Source organism: Phocoena phocoena, chromosome 11, assembly GCF_963924675.1.
Source record: "Phocoena phocoena chromosome 11, mPhoPho1.1, whole genome shotgun sequence".
Classification (NCBI taxonomy): Eukaryota; Metazoa; Chordata; class Mammalia; order Artiodactyla; family Phocoenidae; genus Phocoena; species Phocoena phocoena.
Window position 1 is genome coordinate 14,702,921 of NC_089229.1, and position 19,988 is coordinate 14,722,908.

Consider the following 19,988-nt stretch of genomic DNA (forward strand, 5'->3'; position numbering starts at 1 on the left):
TCTCTCTCACCTAACAGGCTCCTTCCATCCTGTTGATCATTCCTTCCTGGGGTGTTGCCCTTCAGACACAAGGTCTTCAATGGAGCCCACTGCAGCTAGCAGGACGAGGAAAGGAGGAAGTGAAAAGCATTCCCCCACACAAACTTCCCTTATAAGGCAGACCTGGAAGTTCAGGCCCCACTTTTGCTCACATCTCATTGACGGAAACGTGATCACACAACCATGATCACATGACTCCACACAGGTCCCAGGGAGATGGGGAGGTGTAATGTTTATTCTGGATGGTCATGCGCCCCCAGACCAAGGTGCTTCACTGCTCTAGAAAAAGAGAATGGATGTTGTGGACAACCAGAAATCTCTGAGACAGCCTGCAGTGTATGCTGTTCTGACTGGGACACCAGAAGTGGCTCTGGTCCTTTCCAGATCCACCCAGTGACAAAAATGAATTAGACAAGCTGTCCCTGCAAGCTCTCACCCCCATTCTTTCATTTCGTTAACTCTCTCTTTACCGGATCCCAAATGTTGGCTGAGAATGAAACATTATGACCAGCCAAGGGGCAGTGGAAGGAAGAGGAAGCAATATAGACTTTGAAGAAGTTGCCATGGTCCACCACCCTGTTGCTGTAGCCAAATTCATTGTCGTACCAGGAAATGAGCTGGATTGTTGTATTTCACGCACCTATATTGTATTTCAAGCACCTTCAAGGGGCTGTTGAAGGAAGAGGAAGCAATATAGACTTTGAAGAAGTTGCCAGGAAAAAAAGGGAAGAAAATAGTGGCATGAAAACCAAATTTCGAAAAGTTCAGTGGCTTCAGATACCATAGAATGCCAAAGCAGGATAGGGAGCAAAGGGAGCTCTATTGTATTTGCCGATGAGGAGGTCGAAGGTGACCTTTGCCAAATCAGTTTCGGTGGAGTGGTGGGGAATGACATCCAGAGAGAGCTGGTTTAGGAGTGAGTGGGAAATGAGGATGTAGAGACAGAGAGAGCAGTGGTAACTGAGGTATTGGAAAGCAGGAAGAATTTGAGATTAGTGGATCCACGATCATGTTAATCCAAAGGATAAAGAATAAAGGGCAAGAGATGAAAAATACATGGCAGAAATATAGTTTGGCTGCTTTAACAAAGACCAAAATAACCGTAGCTTAAACGAGATTAAGGTTTACTTTGCTCTCATGTGGGAGTCTGAGCATACACAATCAAGGGCTGACTGGGGACTCCATGGTGTTGGAAATCCAGGTTCCTTCCACCTTATTAGTCAGCCATCTTCAACATGCAGCTTCCATCTTGTGGTCCAAGAAGGCTGCTCCAGCTCCCACCATCATGTAAACATCCCAGTCAGGAGAAGGAAGAAGGAAAGGGAGGGTTCCCTTCATCTTAAAGGCACCACCCGGAGGCTGCTCGCATCACATCTACTCACAGTTTCACTGGCTAGACTTAGAGACTTGACCACATCTACCTGTAAGGAGACTGGAACAAAATAATCTTTAGCTGAGAGACCAGATGCCCAGGTAAAACTTAAGGGTCCTATTACTGAGGGAGGAGGGAACAGCAGGCAGTCAGAGCCTTAGAGGACCTAGAACAAAGGGTAGCTTCGGCCTCCGGTGGGAGGAGGCACCCTGCCACTGAGGCTGGGTTGCACAAAGAGCCAAGAGAGAAGGTTTGCCAAGCCTCCCTCCCCATCGCTGTTTACGATCTGTGGGGCGGGACCACAGGCATGCACTTGTAGATACCCTGAGATTGTTCCAAGAACAGCTGTGCTTTTGGAGTCCTGAGTTTCATTCCCAGCTCTGTGCTTAGCTGCTATATGGCCTTGGACAAGGAGAAAAATCTCCCTTTCCCCATGTTAAGTGGCCATAATAATGGCCACCCTGCCTGCCTCACAATCCTGTTTTGGGTCCCAAAGGAGGGCTGTGAATATGCCATGTAAGTTGTGAAGTTGGGGCAGATGTGGATGGGCATCATCATGGAGGGAGGGAGTGGTCAGGGCACTGCTGAGCCTGAAGGGTGGGCAGAAAAGGACTAGAAGAGGCTGTAAGGCCAGGACCACCCCCCACCCAGGCTACTCAGCACCCACCCAGCCCCCCAGTGGATCTGGCCTCTGCCCACTGCTGGCCCAGCTTCAGAACCCCTCTGCTGTCCGAGTGAGGATGACAGGGGAGGGAGCACCCACCCAGCTGTCCACAGGTGCTGGGAGTCAGCCTCTGTTATGTCCTGAGATCACTGTCACAAAGCCTTGGCCTCTTCCCCTGCACTTGGCCTTGGAAGCTCTCCTAAGACCTCTCCTTGACCCCAGGACACCACCGCATGTTCCTGGCCTCAGCCCAGTAAACAGTGTGAGCGAGTTTCTCCCCCAGGCCTTTGGACTAGCAGAGCTAGCCATGTCCAGTGCGTGCACACTCCCACACACACACATGCACACACAGACTGCACACACAAAAACACCGCACACCCCACACAACGCACATGCAAACACCACACATATACATCACAAAATATACATTCCACCCACATACCCCACACATCCCAGACGCACGTCCTCCACACACTTCACACACACAACCCACATGGACACACCCCGCCCATGCACACCACATGCACATACACACATACATACTCTCTTCTTCCTAACTGGTCTCTCTCTATCCCACATCACACCCCTCCATCCAACCCTCTACACAGCTGCTTGAGTGATTTTTTCTAAAACACAAATTAGGCTACTTTCTTGTTTAAACTCTTCTCTGTCAAGTGGCTTTGCAGAGTCTTCAGGCTAGCATCCTAGCCCCTACCAAAGCTGTTGAGGCCCTCCATGGTCTATTCCCTGAAGACCCTCTTCAGGCATCCCCCCACCCTCCTGCCCCCTTGGCCAGTCCAAACTGCTGGCCCATCCCCTTCCCTACGGGCTCCTCCTGCCTCTGCCTTGTCCATCCTCCATCCCCTCCAGAGAACGCACCTGCTCCATAGTCCATGTGAGAATCGCGTTCATTCTTCCAAACCCTGTTCAGAGCCCACCCCTTCTATAAAGATTCCCTTGACTCCCCAGGTGGAATGCTACCTTTCTCTTCCACAGGAAGTGGTGGGGTGACTTGTTTTCTAGGTCTGCCTCCCCTGCCAGGCAGGTGACCATCTCAAGTTTACTATATACGGTGCAGCCCTGGGTCCCAGCACTGGGTAGGTGCCCAGTGAACGCTGGGTGGGTGGGTGGGTGGGTACTCAACCCCTCATCCTCCCACACAGATCAAAGTAGAAAACCAGCATGACTACCAGGACATCACCAGCATGGTGGCTATGGCCAAAACCTATGCCACCACCGAGGCCTTCATCGACTCCAAGTACGACATCCGCATCCAGAAAATTGGATCCAACTACAAAGCTTACATGTGAGTCCCTGGGCAGGGGCTGGGGAGCTGGGAGGAAGGGTAGGAGCAGAGTGTGAGAAGAATGGAGATTAAAAATACATGTCATGCCCTGTCTTCTCTGCCCCAGAGCAGAGACCCCGTAGGGGACATCATTATTCTCCCTTTCTGTCTCCTTTACCACCCTTCTTCTCTGGTTAGTACAGCGGAAGGCTGATGTTCCATCATGGCTTATCCCAGGGTAGAAATCTGTCTACCCAAATGAAGCCTGTTTCCCCCAGAGAAAGAAAGACTGTTGGCATGTTTCCAAGTATATACCTGATGTATGTCATAGAAGACATACATGGAAGAGAGACTTAGGGACAAATCAAGGAAGGCCTTGAATGCCTTGCTGAGGGTTGTGAATTTTCTTCTCTTCCCTTCTGAGCAGTGAAGTGTCATGATCTGACCTGTATTTGTAAGAAGATGGCTCTGGGGCTGTGGGCTGCAAAAGGGTTTCTCTGGGACAAATAAGAGCAGGAAGGAGATTACATCAGATTTCTTCAGCTGCAATTAGTAAAAACCATACCTGACTAATTTGGTGGAGTTTTTTTTAAGGGAATTTATTAGATGAATGATCAGAACTAACTAACAAAACCCCAAATTATCAATTTCAGAAATATTAGGGTCCAGGGCAGCCCCAAGAATCTGGGTAGCCAGAAGCAATATACAGTCTTTGTGGCACCCCATTAGGAAGTGAATCTGCCCTAATCATGTTCAGGGCTTAACTCAAGATTGCGATTCCGTGGAAACAGTGCTGATTAATCCAACTGTGGTCACATGCTTATTAGTTAGAGGAATGTAGAGCAGTATGAAGAGTCCCACCAAGATAGCATGCAATCTGGGCAGGTCATTATCCAGTGGAAATAGAGGTTGTGTGACTAAAAGAAAAGGGATGAATGCCAGAAAATCCAACACACATTCATCCCAGGGGTGGTTCAGGCAAAGGATGACTCACGCTGGAGCTGCGGTTACAAGGATGAGTGGAAGTTCTTGACCAGGTGGAGGGCTTGGTGTTTAGAGAGGTCTTATCTGCCCCAGGTCCTCTCTGTCTCACTTTGGAGTATTGTTGTTTCCACTTGGAATGATGAGACCCCAGAGAGGCAACAGGTGCCTGGTTTCCAAGCATGCATGGTGCACTGATTGCCTGGTTCCATCTTTGAGGACTACAACAGCTGACTCTGGACAGTTGGAAAGTCCTTTGCTTCTGTGTGGTGGAGCTGTGCTCTAGATCAGGGTCAGCAAACCACAGCCCACAGGCCAAATCCAGCTTCCACCTGTCTCAATAAATAAGGTTTTATTGATCACAGCCATACATATCCACTTCTGTATTATCTAGGGTTGCTTTTGCACTACCTGGATTGCCTAGACCGGGGGTCTACAAACTTTTTCTGTAAATGACCAGATGGTAATTTTAGGCTTTGCAAGTCACACAGTCTCTGTTGCAACCACTCCACTCTGCCATTGCCTGGGAAACTGGAGAAAATGCAGTCAGTTGACCTATAAGGAAATATGCCCAGGAAAGGGATGGGGCCAAGAAATACTTCTGGTCAGTCTTGCCAATCGCTCTCTTCCACCCGTGAGCCAGGCCAGACCTGTCACTGCTCTCAGATGCCCTCACGGTGATAAGATCACTTCCCCCTGCCACCCCCAACCTCTCTGAGTTGGAGAATATTCCAGTGCATGGTCCAGTGCATTCCTGAGGCCTCCACCATCCCACATGATATCATTTCCCTCCTCTCCTCATTGTTAGCGTTCCCACTTGACATTGACAACACCTTGTCCCAGTTTCTCTTCTTGAGGATTACCTCATTGCTGCATTCTCTATGCTGAGCCTTTCTGCCCTGACAGCTCCAATTTGTCATTAGTTATGGTGTTTCCTGGACCCTGGGTTGGCCCACATCCGAGGGAGAGTGTTCATGTCACACCTCGGTGTAGAACGCCCTCTCTGTCCATGACCATTCAGCATCCTTTCTGGCCCACTTCCTGCCCAGTACTTGGACCTTTGTGCATGTTGCCACTGGGTATCATTGTTTCTAAATCCTCTCAGCAGACAGAGCTGGGAAATAAATATGTGTATCTCAACCCGTGTATACACACGTCTTTAATTGTAATTTACAGTTGTGTGATACACACACACACACACACACACACACACACACACATATCCATCTATAGCTAAAGCTAAACAGAGTTCATAGTGATGTGTCAGACTTTCATCCAGTACCACATGATTCATTTTAGCCTTCCCAGATTGCTTATCTGTAACTTCCCACTCCAACTGGGAAGAAACCTGGCTCCCACCATCCCCCATCCACGTACCTCTTTGTTCATCCACAGTATATGTGTACAGTTGCAGAACTGTCAAGCCGTAGTCCCATGAGAAACAACTTCACCAACTATGGTACAGGACTTACATACAGTTTCTTTTGTACTTAGTCATACAGTCTCCACTAATTTCCAAAGTTACTTAGGCAGCACCTTTCCACTCACCCCCGCCCCTTCATCAAGGGGGTCAGCTTCATACATGTGTCATAAACATAGATTCTGTTGTCACAGTCTACATCCCATCCTACATTCTAGCAGCTGCATCCCATTTGGGCCAATCAACTCTTTTCCCCAAACCTGTGATGGGCTCTGCCATGAAGAGTCATGGTTAAGAACACAGAGTTTCTCAGATATGGTTTGATGGCTTCTGCCACTCAGTGGGAATGATAATAATAATAATATCCATCTCATTAGGTTTTGTGAGACTGAAATAAGCCAGTGCTTATAAAGCTTTTAGACCCATGTCTCAGACATAGAAAGCACTCACTAAATATCAGCTCTCACTGTCATTATCTTCTTGGAAGGAGACCAGTCTGGCTTGTGTTCCTGCTGCTTCCGGCATTAGAATGCTTTTTTTTTCTTGTCTACGCTTACTGAAAAGTAATAGTAGCACCCATTGTACTAAGAGGTTTATGGGAATCTTTCCTTTAATCCACACAATGCCCTATAAGCATGGTACTAAAATTATTCCCATTTACCAATGAGAAAATAGAGTCAGAGATGTTGTCCATGGCTATACAGCTAGAAAATGCTAGAACCAAGATTCAAACTCGCATCCATCTGACTCAAGTCAGTTCTTACCTTCCCTTGTTACCATGCAGATCCCACTCTATTGAATCCTACTCACCCTCCCAGGCACATCTCAATCGCTACCTTCTGGGGTTAATGTTAAGTGACTGGTTTCTCCTTTGCTTCCCCGGAGTGCTTCATGCCTCATGTGTACTGCTAACCCTGCCACGCCTATGTTCTGGTTTTAGGCTGGTCTACCCCTTTAAGGTAGTGAGCAGCTTGAGGAAGGAGTCATCTCTTCACACTCAGATTAGTCCTGTACCCAGGACATAGGGAGGCCTGGTGATTGTTTGCCAAATTGAATTGAATTGCATTGAGATGAACTAAACTTAATTGACATGAAGCTTATCAATGTCACAGCTACCCTTAGTCATTATGTCTCCTATTGGCCACCATCTATTCTCAGCATCTGCTGTGCTCAGATACATTTTATTTTCTCTTTTAGAAAGGCATTTTATAGCAATTCCTCTCCTGGTTCACCCTTAAACCTCAATCACATGCTTTCCCTTGGTCATGAAACAAATTGCTTTACCTCTGACACTTTGCCTAAAGCCAGTCATTCAGTCTTTGCTGAATCCAGATATGCCATTAGAGATAGTTTGTCTGGATTGCTCTTCAACATACACAGTCCCTTACCTAGTAGGTAGTTACTGGACACCTACTACACGCCAGGGACCACTGGACACTAGAGGTACAGAGGAATGAGTCAAAACATGTTCCCTGCCCTCAGGAAAGACAGCACACTAAAGTAGTCATTGCAAGTGAGATGAGCATTACTAAACATTGGTATAGAGTGTAGTATAGGGGGTTCTTATTGGGGAAGATGTACTCTCAGGAAGTCACATTTTCAGATGAAACTTGAAGGATGAGTAGGACTTAGGGAGGCAAAGATGGAGATGAAGACTGGATCCGGCAAAGGGAAAAAGGTGTGTGGAGGCCTACACCCCATATCCATGGGCTTTGGGGAAAGGGCAAGGGAACTAAGAGGGTGAGGCAGGCAGAGCCAGAAGGCCTGCCTGCTCTTCACCATGGAAAGTGACCCCTTCTCTCCATGGATCATTTTTCCTACATTTTGGGGCTCTCAAAAAAGATTCCAGAGTCACCGGGGGCTATACTGCCCTAGTTCTTCTTCTGAAAAACAGGAGGCCAAAGTTTTCAGGATTTAATCTGATAGTGTAGGCATTTGTTAAATTTAACTTTTATATTTCAAAGGTGGCTTGGGAAAAGATACATAAGACCCAACAAATAAGACAGTCAACATAGAGGGAAATAAAAACAGAAAAATAAATCTGAAGACTGGATGCGTACCTAAGACTACATGTCAGAATGTAAGCCAGATATTTGAATCAGAGCCGCCAAACAGCCAAAGCAAAAAAGGAAAGCAGATCAATGACAAGCATCCCTAATGCCCTCACTGTGTTATTTGTTGTGATACAGGAGAACCTCCATCTCTGGAAACTGGAAGGCCAACACAGGCTCTGCTATGCTGGAGCAGGTGGCCATGACAGAGAGGTAAGAGGCAAAGGAGGTGTTTAGGGAGAGGCACCAGCCATAGTGGGAGATAGATAGGGATACAATAAGGATCCTGTAATGAATGCCATCTCACACTTTGGCCAGTGTCTCTCCACCTACAGAGTACTTTCCTAGGCATGATCCCCATTACTGCCCGTAACAGCCTGCAGGGAAGGTTTTATAAATAACCCCATTTTACAGATAGAGCAGAAAGTTCAGAGGGGGAAAGTGACTTGTCCAGAGTCACAGAGCTAATCAGTGACAGAGCTTCTACAGAACCCTACTATCTTGACTCCAAGTCCAGGGGTCTTTCCGGCCCTACCCAGCTGCTGTAGGAAGAGAGCAGGAAGTCCTCACCAGTCTTTCCCTGCTCTGACAGCTGCATGGAAGCATCCCTGTTAGGGCAACAGGGCTACTGGACTGTCCACTCCTCTCTCAGACTTATTCCTATCTCAATATGAGAGGGAGAGGTTGATTTCCTATGAATCATGAATGTGGCAGGGATGCACTCTGGCTGAAAGTCACTCAGGTCTTTCTCCCTTATTTAAACAACACCTGTAAGCCATCCTCACCTGAAGAAGGACCTGTCGCCTGCTCTTGGGGCCAGCAGCATACACACATCCTTTTTTGATTGCCCAGTGACTTCTGCTTGCAAGCATTCAATGACAATGGACAAAGCATGGGCTTTGGGGTCAGAAAGGTCTGTTCAGTGAACATGTATTGAGTGCCTACTGCATGCCATGTATGTTGAGCACTAAAGAGGCCAAGATGAAAAGACCCAATCCTTCCTTTTAAGAACTCTGTATCAGTTGCAAGTGTCAGAACACAAATTAGATTGGTTTGAACCAAAGGGGGGATTTATTGGCTTGTGGCAATGAAAACTCCAGAGGTACAGCTCCAGGTAGGACTTTAGAACTTATTCTACCCCCTTAAGTTGGATAGAATATGTTGGCTTCTATGTTGGTTTCATTCTGGTCATTCATATGGTGGCCCATAATGACTCCAGGCTTATATCTTGACAGTGTCAAGTCCAGCAGAAAGAAGGTGTCTTTCCCAACCATTGCAGTCAAAGCCTGGAATAGAGCCTTATTCACAGATTGGCCTGACTTAGATCATATGACCATCCCTGAACCAATCACTATGGTCCAGAAAGCAGCGATGCTGTGATTATATAGGCCTATGTCACATCTCTGCCCCTAGAGATTGGAGTGGGACCACCCTGCTACAGTAGCGATGACTGAGTGAGACTTAGGGGAGGGATATAACACAGTCACTGTCCTCATGGAACTGCTGGTTCAGGGCTCTAAGCTGAGGAAGTGGCATGAACGAAAGTGAGTGGTCCTGCCCCTTCCAAGCTGTATTACTTAGGGTAAGTTAACTACCCTTTCTGAACTTCTTCAGTTGTAAATTGGAGTTAACATACCCAAGCCAGAGGGCCGAATGAGAGAAGGATGTTCAGTACCTAACCCAGTGCTGGCCTATGGCAGGGAGGGACACTGTAAATGTTGGCTTCCTTCCCTTCCAGTCAACCCCAGGTGGCAGCTACTACCTTCCAGGTGGGTACCCACATCTGCTAACTAGTCTCAGGGGAGTTGTGCTCATCACCTGGCACAACTGAATCACCTGGTTTGGGGGAGTCACATCCTTCCCCCAGTGGGCATTCACAGGACAGTCTTGTCCCTTTCCTTCATGGCCTTTCCAGAATGTGAGCCCAGCCTTCCCCAATGCCTCACAAGCTACTCACAGATGTCTCCAGCAGGGCACTATCTCCCTGGCTCTGCTCAGTCCCAGGCCACATGGGCCATCTCTGCAGGAGCCTACCATGGGAGTGGGTCTGCTCAGGCCTGGAATTCACTTTCCATTCTGCAAATTCATGGGCAGTACCCTCAGTGCCTCAAGGGGCATTAGCGGATGAGATGAGAGATCTGGTTCTGAGAGCACTTCAGCTCATTCCAGGCCTTATGGCTCAGAGACACAAATAGATCTCAGAGCAGGCGTGCCCCCATGTGACCCTGGAGGGTGGGGAGAGAAGCAAGAACGTTTGACACAAAGTCCCCTGTGACTCCAAATCCAGCCACCATGAGGGAAGCCAAGTGCAAGGCCAGGAAGACTTCTCCAGATACAACCATCCTCTTGTTGCAGGGTCAAAGTCCAGCACTGAGATCTCCCCCTGCAAAGCAAACGGGCCTTGCAGCCATCAAGTGGCTGGAAAGGGAAAAAAAAGCAGCGGGTCCAGAGGAGCAGGCCCCCAGGCCAGGCGGGAGCGGCCTGCCAGGCTCCTCTGCCCACATTCCCCAGGCAGGAGGAGAATATGCCCTTTGTCCCCACAGGCTGGGCCTGGGAGAGCGGCCTGGGAGGGATTTCTGGGGACCTTCGAGCAGCTTTCCCAAGGGAAAAGGACTTCAGGGGAAGCTGGGTGTCCAGGATGGCTCCAGATGGGGGCAAGGCAAGCTTCCCACTACTAGGGAGCCAGTCAGGGTCTAGGCGGGGTGGGCTCAGGTCTCTGAGATCTCTCCCAGCTCCCATTCCTTCTCCCCCAGTCCTGCTTCTCTCCTGTCTTCCTGGCTCCCTTTTAGCTGCTCTCCTGCTGTCTCTCTCTCACGGTCCATCTATGTCTCTGCCTCCCTTTTTACCCATTCTGTCTCTCCCACTGCCTCTGTCTCTCTCAGGTCTGTGTCTCTCTCTGGTCTCTGTCTCTCTGCCTTTCTGTCTCTCTTGCTGCATCTCTGTCTCTCTCCATCTCTGAATGGTTGCCTGTGTGTCACTGTCTGTCCCATAGCCTGTTTTTCTGTATGTGTCCTTCTGTGTCTCTCCCTCCCTCTGTCTCTGCCTCTCTCTCCCTCTGCTTCCCGTCCCTGCTCCCTGCCCCTCATGCCCACTGCCTGTCTCTCCATCCCTACAGGTACAGGCTGTGGGTGGACAGCTGCTCAGAGATGTTTGGTGGCCTGGACATCTGCGCCGTCAAGGCTGTCCACAGCAAGGATGGCAGAGACTACATCATTGAGGTGAGAGGTGGACCAGGACATCCTCCTGGCCTGTCCAGGCCCCTGAGCAGGCACGCCAGAGGGAAGGAGTCCAAGTGTGGCCTCCAGCATGGTCAGCTGTGTCTTAGCCCATGGCTGGGGCACATGCAGCCCAGGCCACAGCAAGCAGCTCCCACAGGCTTCTCACCTACCACCCTCACATACCCCATCCCCACCCTTGGCTGCCTCTGAAGCCTTTGTGCCCAGGGGCTCTGAGCTGGCCCTCAAGAGTTCTGGGCATGAGGTTAAACAAATATCCCCAACCCATGGCCCTAACAGTAGGGGGAAAGCATCGGGCCAAGAGTTGGCAAGATTCTGTCCCCTCAGAGGCCTCTTCAATTTTCTCAGTGTCCCAGTGTGTAAAGAGGACACACTTCCCTGGTCACTAGGCAGAGATTCCATTGTCTGTTCAATCAGCAGACAGGTACCCAGTGGCTCCCATGGGCTTGGCGTGGGGGTAGCTCTGGGGACAGAGCTCTGAGCAAGACGGACGTGGGGTGTGCAGGCTGGCAGGGAAGGGTGGTACACTAACTTCAGGGCACCGAAGGTTAGGAAAGGGGTGTGAATGGAGGGAAATGTAATTGTAAGAGAGGTCAGAGGGGCTCTGAGTCCCAGAATCTCTCCCTCAACCTTCCTGCAGCCCATGCCTCTGAGGCCAACCACCCCTGCTACCCTCCAGAGCTGTCGCCTACAGGTCGCCGTTGTCCTTCCATCACCCTCCTCCCCTACCCCAATGACTTCCTCTCCATGCTTCTCCCAGCCCCACAGTCGCCCTCCCACCTTCAAGGCTCCCTGTGTCCACCCCAATCCCACGGTCCCCCTCCCCCCTCTGTGGCTCCCCAAGTCTCTTGGCCTCACAGCCCCCTCCCCCTTCCTAACTCCCTTTCCCTCCCCGCCACAGCTCATGGTTCTCCATTGCTTCCCCTGAAAATGCTGCTCTGGCTCAGAATTCTCCCTTCTCTCCCCAGCCTCACATCCCAGCTCTCCCAACCCCCAGAGCCCCTTCCGGTGCTTTCCTTCTGTGGCCTTCTCCAACCACTGCAGAGGCGCGGTGCTGACACAGGGCCAAGACGTGTGAGGGAGAGCCCTGTGGCTGCCCCCTCCCCGGGGTGTGGGCGGCTAATGGGAAGCACATGGCTGGGGTGACCGCAAGAGCCAGCCAGTCCTCCAGCCCCGAGTGTCTGCACCACTCCCGGGATCCACAGCATGGCGGGAGCCGGTGACTGGAGCGGTGGGAGCCCTGCTCTTCTCCTCCAGCATTGCCAGGAGGGCATCCACACCCAAGCCCAGGGAGTATCCAGCTTGGAGGTGAAGGGGAGGGAGTCCAGGCTGGACATAGTCCCTCTGCCCACACTCACCCCCCAGAAGGCCAGGTAGCTTCCAAGGATGAGTTGCATCTATATTTGCAGGTTCAATCCTGCTCTAGAAAACAGCTCTCTCCTCACGTCCAGCAGCCACCATTACCTGAAATCTCCTCAGCAGCCCCTCCTCAGAGGACATTGAAGGGGCCAGGAGCAAAACTACTGCCCTGTACACTTGCTTCCAAGCTAGACCCAGGCTGCTCCCTGGAGGAACGAGGATGCCTGGGACCTTCAGACCGATGCCTAGGGCATTGCATCTCCTGAGACCCTTCCTGGCCTTCCTGCCTCTGCATCTCTTCATGGGACCACCACACATGAACTCAGCTTTGGCACACATGTGGTCATTGATTGATTCACCCATTCGTTCATTCACTGTTGAGCTCCTATTCTGGGCACCAGACCCCCAGCCAAGTGATGGAGATACAGCAGTGAACACAGTAGCAGGGACCCTTCCCCTAGAGCTTCCTTTCAGAGAGGGGACCAGCAATCAGCAGAAGGACTCCTGGCTCCCTTCCCCGAGCTCCTGCCTATCTGAGTTTCCTCAGCTTTCACTCTTAGGAAACAAAAATTTGTACCCGTGGGCCCAGACTCCCTGCCTCCAGACATTCAGTGGGTCAGGGATGAAAGACCTTACACATTGAAAAAAAAAAAAAATTTGTGGGTTTGGACTTCACAACACAATAAGACAACTTCTCAAAAATGTTCCAGGGTGGGGGGCGAGGGAAATGGCTTTTCAGATTTTTTTTTCTCTCAGAAACATTGCAGAGTTGTTTCCGTTGCTTTTCAGTTTAGAGTGAGGTCAAGGGAGATGGGGAGCTTTTTACCAGAAAGATAGAAGGTATTTTTCCCCAGTCAGGAAAAAAAACAGACAGAAGGGATCCAAAAATACTGATTTCTTCAGCCACCTCTGTGGTGAGAACATAAAATTTGTGGGACATGTTTTGTGAAGATCCTCACAGTGAAATACTCAGGGGAAAGACACTTGAACTTGTCCTCCATGACCTGTACAGGGAATGACATTGCTCATTGGAAAAATGTTTCCCTGGGGAGACCAGAATGTCCACTTCCTCTGGCTGTGTCCACCATGGGGACTCCAGAATGCTCTGACCTCAGGTTCCTTGTGGTGGCTGTTTTCTACTGCAGGGAGTGTAGGAAGCAGAAACCAGAACAAAAAGGGGTGGGCGGGCTCAGGAAGAGAAAGGACGACAGGCCTGTGTACACGTAGACTCCACAGTTATAACGCAACTCAGCCCACATTGAACGAGAGACTGTCCATGTGCCGGGCACTGGGATCCAGGGTACCAAGAACCCAGGCATAACCAACAGGGAGCTCAATTTGAGGACAGTTTTCAGGACCATCCATAATAGAATCTGCATCACATCCTTGAGTTTGCTTTTCAGCTTCCCCACCATAGTAGGTGCTTTAGACTCACAGGCTCCTAAAAGTCCCAGCTGGAAGGGTCTTTGCAGCTGCCCACACCCCTCAGTTTATAGTCGAGGGAAACAACAGGCCCGCAGAGGAAAAATGACATGCCAAGATCACACAGCAAGTCCCTAGCAGAACCGAAGCCTGGAACCCAGGTCTGCTGTTCCCCTTTCTTACCACAGAGAGCTGTTCATTGATCGGTGAGACGCGGAAGGATTGCTAGCAATCTGTCCTTGAATTTGCTACTTCTTTGACTTCAGTTTTCCCATCATGATAAGGATAGTAATGGTACCTATCTCAGAGAGCTATGCTGAGATTTGTGTGAGGTCATCCACACCCAGTGCTTAGGACAGCGCCTGGCACATAATAATGACACGTAGCACTTATTAGTATCCTTATCGTCCTCAGCAGGACTTATTGTAGGGACCTTTCATTCCTCCATTCAAGAGGTATTTAGCGAGGGCACACCTGTCTAACAGGACACAGGGTCCATCCCCAGCCCAGGGGCTCACTGTCTGGTTGGGGAGACACACATCAACAGGAGACCATGGCCCTGTGGGATAAGCTCTCCAATGGGACGGCCAAAGTGAGGGTGGCAGGAGTGCCGAGGAGGCTTCCCAGAGGAAGGGCCAGCTAGATGTTCCCTGACGGATGAGAAGGGCCTAGGCAGGTAGAGAGTGTGCAGAGAGAATGACATGCACAAGGACCTGGACAAGAGAGAGAACCTGGTGAGTCCCCAGCTTGGGAAAAGGGAGAACGAGACAGTGCGTTTGATGGGGGCGGGGGGAGGGGGGTGTTGGTGAGCAGGCTGGATTTCCCTACAGCTGGGGAGGAGACGGCCCACCAAGGCCTCGCTCCCCTTCGAGACCGTCTACAGCTGCCTGTGCCTGGGGAATCACCTGGATCGTTGGCCTGCGTGACTTCGGGCAAGTCCCTTCCCATCTCTGGGCCTCGGTTTCCCCATCTGCAAGAAAAGCGGATGTGCGGATGTACAGATATGATCTCTCAGGGCCCGTCCCAGTGTAAGCACTGTGCCTCCTTTGAGAAGCAGCCTGCTCCCCGTGGGAGAAGTTCCTCTCCGGGAGTTTATTCTGCCAGAGCCCTGGAGAACAGGACTTGCCTCTTCCCTCTTCTCTCCGAGCCCTGAGTCGACTCTAACCCTTGTTATTTTTTTTGGTCATAATCGAGCCCCCCACCTTCACTGCTTCAGGCTTTGTGGAAAACCTTGACCTTGGGCCAGAGTTCAGGAGGCCAGCCCCAATCCTGGGTGGGGGCCAAGGTGGGAAAGGAGGGGCAGAGACCAGCTCCCCAAAGAAAGGAGCGGAAAAGGTCAGCAAAGGCTCCCAGCCCTTGGTCGCATGTCTGAGGTCCAGCAAATGTCGACTGAATTGAACTGAGTCCAGGGAGTTGATTTAGACTGAACTGCAGGAAACTGGATGTCTCCAAGGGGGTCATTCCCAGCTGGAGGCGCTGGGCTGGGTGTTTGCATGGAGAGCATTGCCATCTAGTGTTCACTTTTGTCATGAGCTCTGAGCCTGCCTCCTGGGATGCGCTGCCTGGCCGCCCTGGCCTGAGGGTCCTTCAGGACTCCTTTCTCTCATCACCTGCAGGTGATGGACAGCTCCATGCCCCTGATTGGAGAGCACCTGGAAGAGGACAAACAGCTGATGGCCGATCTCGTTGTCTCCAAAATGAGCCAACTCCCGATGCCAGGGGGCACAGTGCCCTCGCCCCTGAGGCCTTGGGTAAGGTCCTCGGAAGTAAGGGACACTGTGTAGCCATGAGAAATGCCTGGCTGTCTGGGAATGGGTGCCCTGATCCACAGGAGATGTTCCCAGGGAGGAACCAACTTGGGGAGAAAGGAATGGGGTGTGGCTGAGGCTGGGATTGGGGGAGAGCTTGTAGCCCTGCTCCTGATGGGGGAATTTGGGAGGCTCTGAGAGGCCCTTCCTCCCTTCACCATCCTGGGGAGAAAAACCTTGCTCAACTGGGCTTTGGGTGTCTGTAGGCAGAGATTATTAACATAAGAAACCAGTTGTCTCCTCTGTGCCCTCCATCCCGGGCCTGAGCAGGGAGCAGGGTGTGTGTGTGTGTGCGCGCACGCACGTGCCCGTGTACACACATGCCCTTTGTATGCTCCCAGGGCACCAGTCAACAGAGACTATTGTGTCTTCCGTTTTCCTCATCCTCCAACCTCGACCTGCTCCCTCAGAGCTCCTCCCTTCCACAGTCCTCACCATGGACTACCAGATTATTCTCCAAAGAATTTGCTAGACCCCCAGCTTTCTGGAAAAGCAAGTCCCAAAACCTGCTTCCCCTTTCCCCACAAAAACAAACCTGTGATAACAGATGTCAGAATGACGGTCATACTCGAGGGGGCTGCTGGCTGGGTGGGGCCACAGAGCAGGCTTCTCCACTGGAAATGTTCTGTCTTGACCTGCTTGGTGGTTACACAGGTGTATCCACGTGTGAAAACTCGTTGTGCTGTACACTTAAGAACTGTGTACATTATGTAAGTTTTACCTCAGTAGTGAACAGATGTTGATAAACCCTGCCCTCGTACGCAGGAAGTAAATGGCTGTGGTGATCACAACAGGCTTCTTTTCTCTTCTGCTCTAGACTCCTCAGACTAAACCAGCAAAACCCCCTGGGCAAGCCCAGCTTGGACCTCCGCTCGGACAGCCTCAGCCACGGACACCCACACAAGGTAGGGCCCACGACAGGCCGCTCACCGAGAGAAACCGTCCAGCAAGCATGCTGGAATGCACTGAGGGGTCCACGCGTGACTTCCAGAAGGTGCTCTGGAACACTCCATCTTAATACTTTATCGCCAGATATGTGCCCTCGCTCTGTATGCAGAATGAAAGAGACCATGAGGTTTGTCACCCCCTTAAATTCAGAAAAGGAGGAAAGGAAGACAGACAGTAAATGTATTAAGTACCACTGTGTTAGGGACTTTCCCGTTTGTTTTCTCATTTTCAGCCTCCCAACTTGTCAACAGTGAAAACAACCGTATTTCCTTTTTACAGAGATGGGTGTTGAGGCTTCGTCCAAGGAAGCACAAGAAAATGGCAGGTTTACAAGTCTGGGCTTTCAAATCTTCTAGAAATTGTCTGTTTCCTAGCCGCTAGCAGTGCCTGATTATAGATTTATGAGCCAACCAGCTAGAGTGAGAAAGAAAAACGGAACGTTGTACAGAACCTTGTCGATTGGAATTGTTCCTCAAAAAGTATCCCAGCATTACTATGTAAATGCCACCATTTATTAGAGAATGGATGAACCATTGATGACAAGATGAAAAGAAATCGTGGCAATAACTAACTATCTTAGGCTGCCAGCTGCTCGGGTGTTCTCACGCTCAGGCCTGGGGAGAAAGTCAGCCCATGTCCTCTCCTGCAGTCAGAACTTTCCGGGCACACTCACTGCTCTAGTGCCAGCTTGGAGCCTCAGGACCACTTCGCACCAAGAAACCAGGCCAGGCATTTTCATGGCGACCTTTTAAGGATCTGCTTTAAGACTCATCAGAAAGAAACATTACTATCACACCGTGGCCTTCCCAGTCGCTTTTATCAAAGTAACAGATTCACTGCTTCTTGGGAAAATCGGCCTTGGGCACCAAATGGCTTCTTCTTCAAAAGGTCTTAGATAAAACACTCCATTCATCTTTCTTGTCTGTGCTTCTCTTCTTGGAAAAGCAGAAAGCATTTAAGAAGAGGGAAATTGCATGACTTTACATAACTGTGTACCAAAGAACACTGGCTTCTTCTTCAGGCAGATAAACACCTATTTGAATCCACTTCCATGTCTCAGTACCCTGGCAGACTTAGGCAAGTTACATCACTTCTCAGAGCCTCAGTTTCCCCAGTGATAAAGGAGGAAATGACAGCTGCCCCGTTTAGTAATGGGAAGCTTCCCGTGAGAAAACGCAGGTGAAGCAGTTAGCAAGGTGTCCCGGCGTGGAGGTAGTGCTTAGTTGGTTCTAGCTCTTACTGCTACTAATATATTGTTAATAACTACTTATATGACCTTTACCATTAAAAACTCACTATTAATATTTTGTGTCTTACTAACAATTATAATATACATGTTGTCCTTAACGGTTGTTATCATAACAATCCTTATAACTAAAGCAGCCCCACTGCCCTCCTGCCTGGTGATAATTCTATAATTATAAATGTACTTATTCATCACCCTGCCAGGCTCTGACTGTGCCTCTGCCCTGCCCTGGCCTGTCTCACTCTGCCCCAGGACTTACTTTTTCAACCACATTTGAACCGAGCACTTTTAAAACAGAGAGCTACTGTATTCTGGTTTCCTTTCCGGCCCAGAGTAGAGACACGCTCGATAAAGGGATATTTTAAGCAACATGAGGCTAAACACACGTTTAGTGAGTTGAAAAACAATCAATTTAAAACCAATTAGGATAATTAAAGAAAATGCTCATTGAATTAACATTCAGATTAAAAATAACAGGGGTAATTAAAACACAGTGCTTTCATTGAGTTCCCAAAATAACAAGATCACATTATTAAACTTGTCTTCTGAACTCACTACTCACTTTCAACTCAGTAAAAATGAAGGTCTCTTTTAATGAACCTCATCATCTTTTAGCACCAATCCTGGGCTAAGGCAAATACTTTCTACATTTAATTTTTTTTCTGTATGTGGTCAAACAAAAAATACTAAATTTGTTGCTTTGCTGAGAAGCTGAAAGAAATTAGTGTCTCTTGATGAATCCCACCTGTATAATAGGGACTGAACGAATAGTTAATAAATGAATGAATGAGTATCCAGATTTTCCAAGATATTATCAGTCCTGAGGAGAAGAATGTGGAGAGGTGGGGCGGGGGTGAGGATTTAAGATAAAACTAGAAAACATGTCTTTTTGGACCTACAATGGGTTTAAAAAACAAAAAAGTAAACCAACATTTAAAAATCAGAAGCTTTTACATAAAGATCTAGATTTCCAGCTTCTCTTGATAGAGCAGGAGCTCTAGAAACAGTGGGCCTGCTTGCTACGTAGCAGCTGTCCACTGACAGGGCAAGGACTCCTCCGTTTGCCTCAGGCCCTACTCCTTCCTTGCTAGTGGCACTTCCACAGTGACACAGTGTCAACTGCCATTTTCTTTATGCTTGCACCTCTTTAAAGAGGTAAGTCTCTGAACCGTGTATCTCAAGTGGGAAAAGTTTTTAAAGCCACGTGATTTTTCTGACACTCTCCTGCTTTATTTATTTATCTGCCTGGCCCTATAGGTGTTTGAGTTTTGTGATCAGTGGGTCCTCCAATCTACTGGGACAGTATAGTCACGAATCAAGCCGTGTGCAGTCAGTTGCTAGACTAGAGCTGCAATTCAGCCCAACCTGGAAAGTGTTGCACAAGCTCACAAAGATGTTCAGGTGTGGAGGGATGTTTGATGTCTACTCCAACGACCTCATTTCCAAACAAGGGCCGGAGAGGAGAAGTGACGCACCCACAGTCACACGGCAGGTTAATGGCAAGGACCTGGGGCTCTGGTACCTGTAGGGTGTCAGGGCCACCAGACATGCAGGTCGTGCCCACCACACAGGGCCCAGCTGAGACAGTCTGAGCGGGGAGGCTGGCTGAAATCTAGTCCTTGCCCCCTTTGCACCGGGCTCAGAGCAGCCACCACTGGGGGAAAGCACCTTTTTCTTAATTTGCACAAAGGTGCTGCCCTGTGTGGTACAGTAAAGAAAGGAAAAAAGGGAAACAAAAGAAAACAGAGCTTTGAGTCAGAGAGATCTAGGTTTGAGTCTAGGCTCTTCCCCTTACTAGAAGTGACACTCTTTAAGCAAGTCGCAGTATATCTGGGACTGAGTTTCTTTGTAAAATGGGGATGATAATAATGCCTAACCCACAAGCTGCGAGGGTGCCCAGCCCAAGGCCGGGACATGATAGAGAGGACACAGTAGAGACCTGGGGAGCTCACACAAGTGGAAGCCACATTATGAAAGGGCTCAGAGTTGAGCTCCAGCCCTTTTTAAACTCTCAGTCTCCCATCCTCTCAACAAAGCATGGCGAGAATCACCGCGGTGCATCCCACCTTCCCAGGAGCCGCTGTATCCTGGAATGGAGAGCAGCAGGCAGCCAGTCTGCTTCGCCAAGATGCATTTCACAATCAGCAGTCCTGACAC

At 49.6% G+C, this 19,988-nt stretch overlaps 1 protein-coding gene across 2 annotated transcripts in view; it reads left to right on the forward strand.

Moving 5' to 3' along the window:
• Nucleotides 1-19,988, forward strand: part of SYN3 (synapsin III) — a 411,579-nt gene that overhangs the window by 386,454 nt on the left and 5,137 nt on the right. For both annotated transcript variants that reach the window (XM_065886797.1, XM_065886798.1), the window contains 5 exons: nt 3,239-3,381; nt 7,951-8,025; nt 10,928-11,030; nt 15,446-15,580; nt 16,455-16,542. In XM_065886797.1, coding sequence (XP_065742869.1) covers nt 3,239-3,381; nt 7,951-8,025; nt 10,928-11,030; nt 15,446-15,580; nt 16,455-16,542 — 544 coding nt within the window. The remainder of the gene's footprint in view (nt 1-3,238; nt 3,382-7,950; nt 8,026-10,927; nt 11,031-15,445; nt 15,581-16,454; nt 16,543-19,988) is intronic.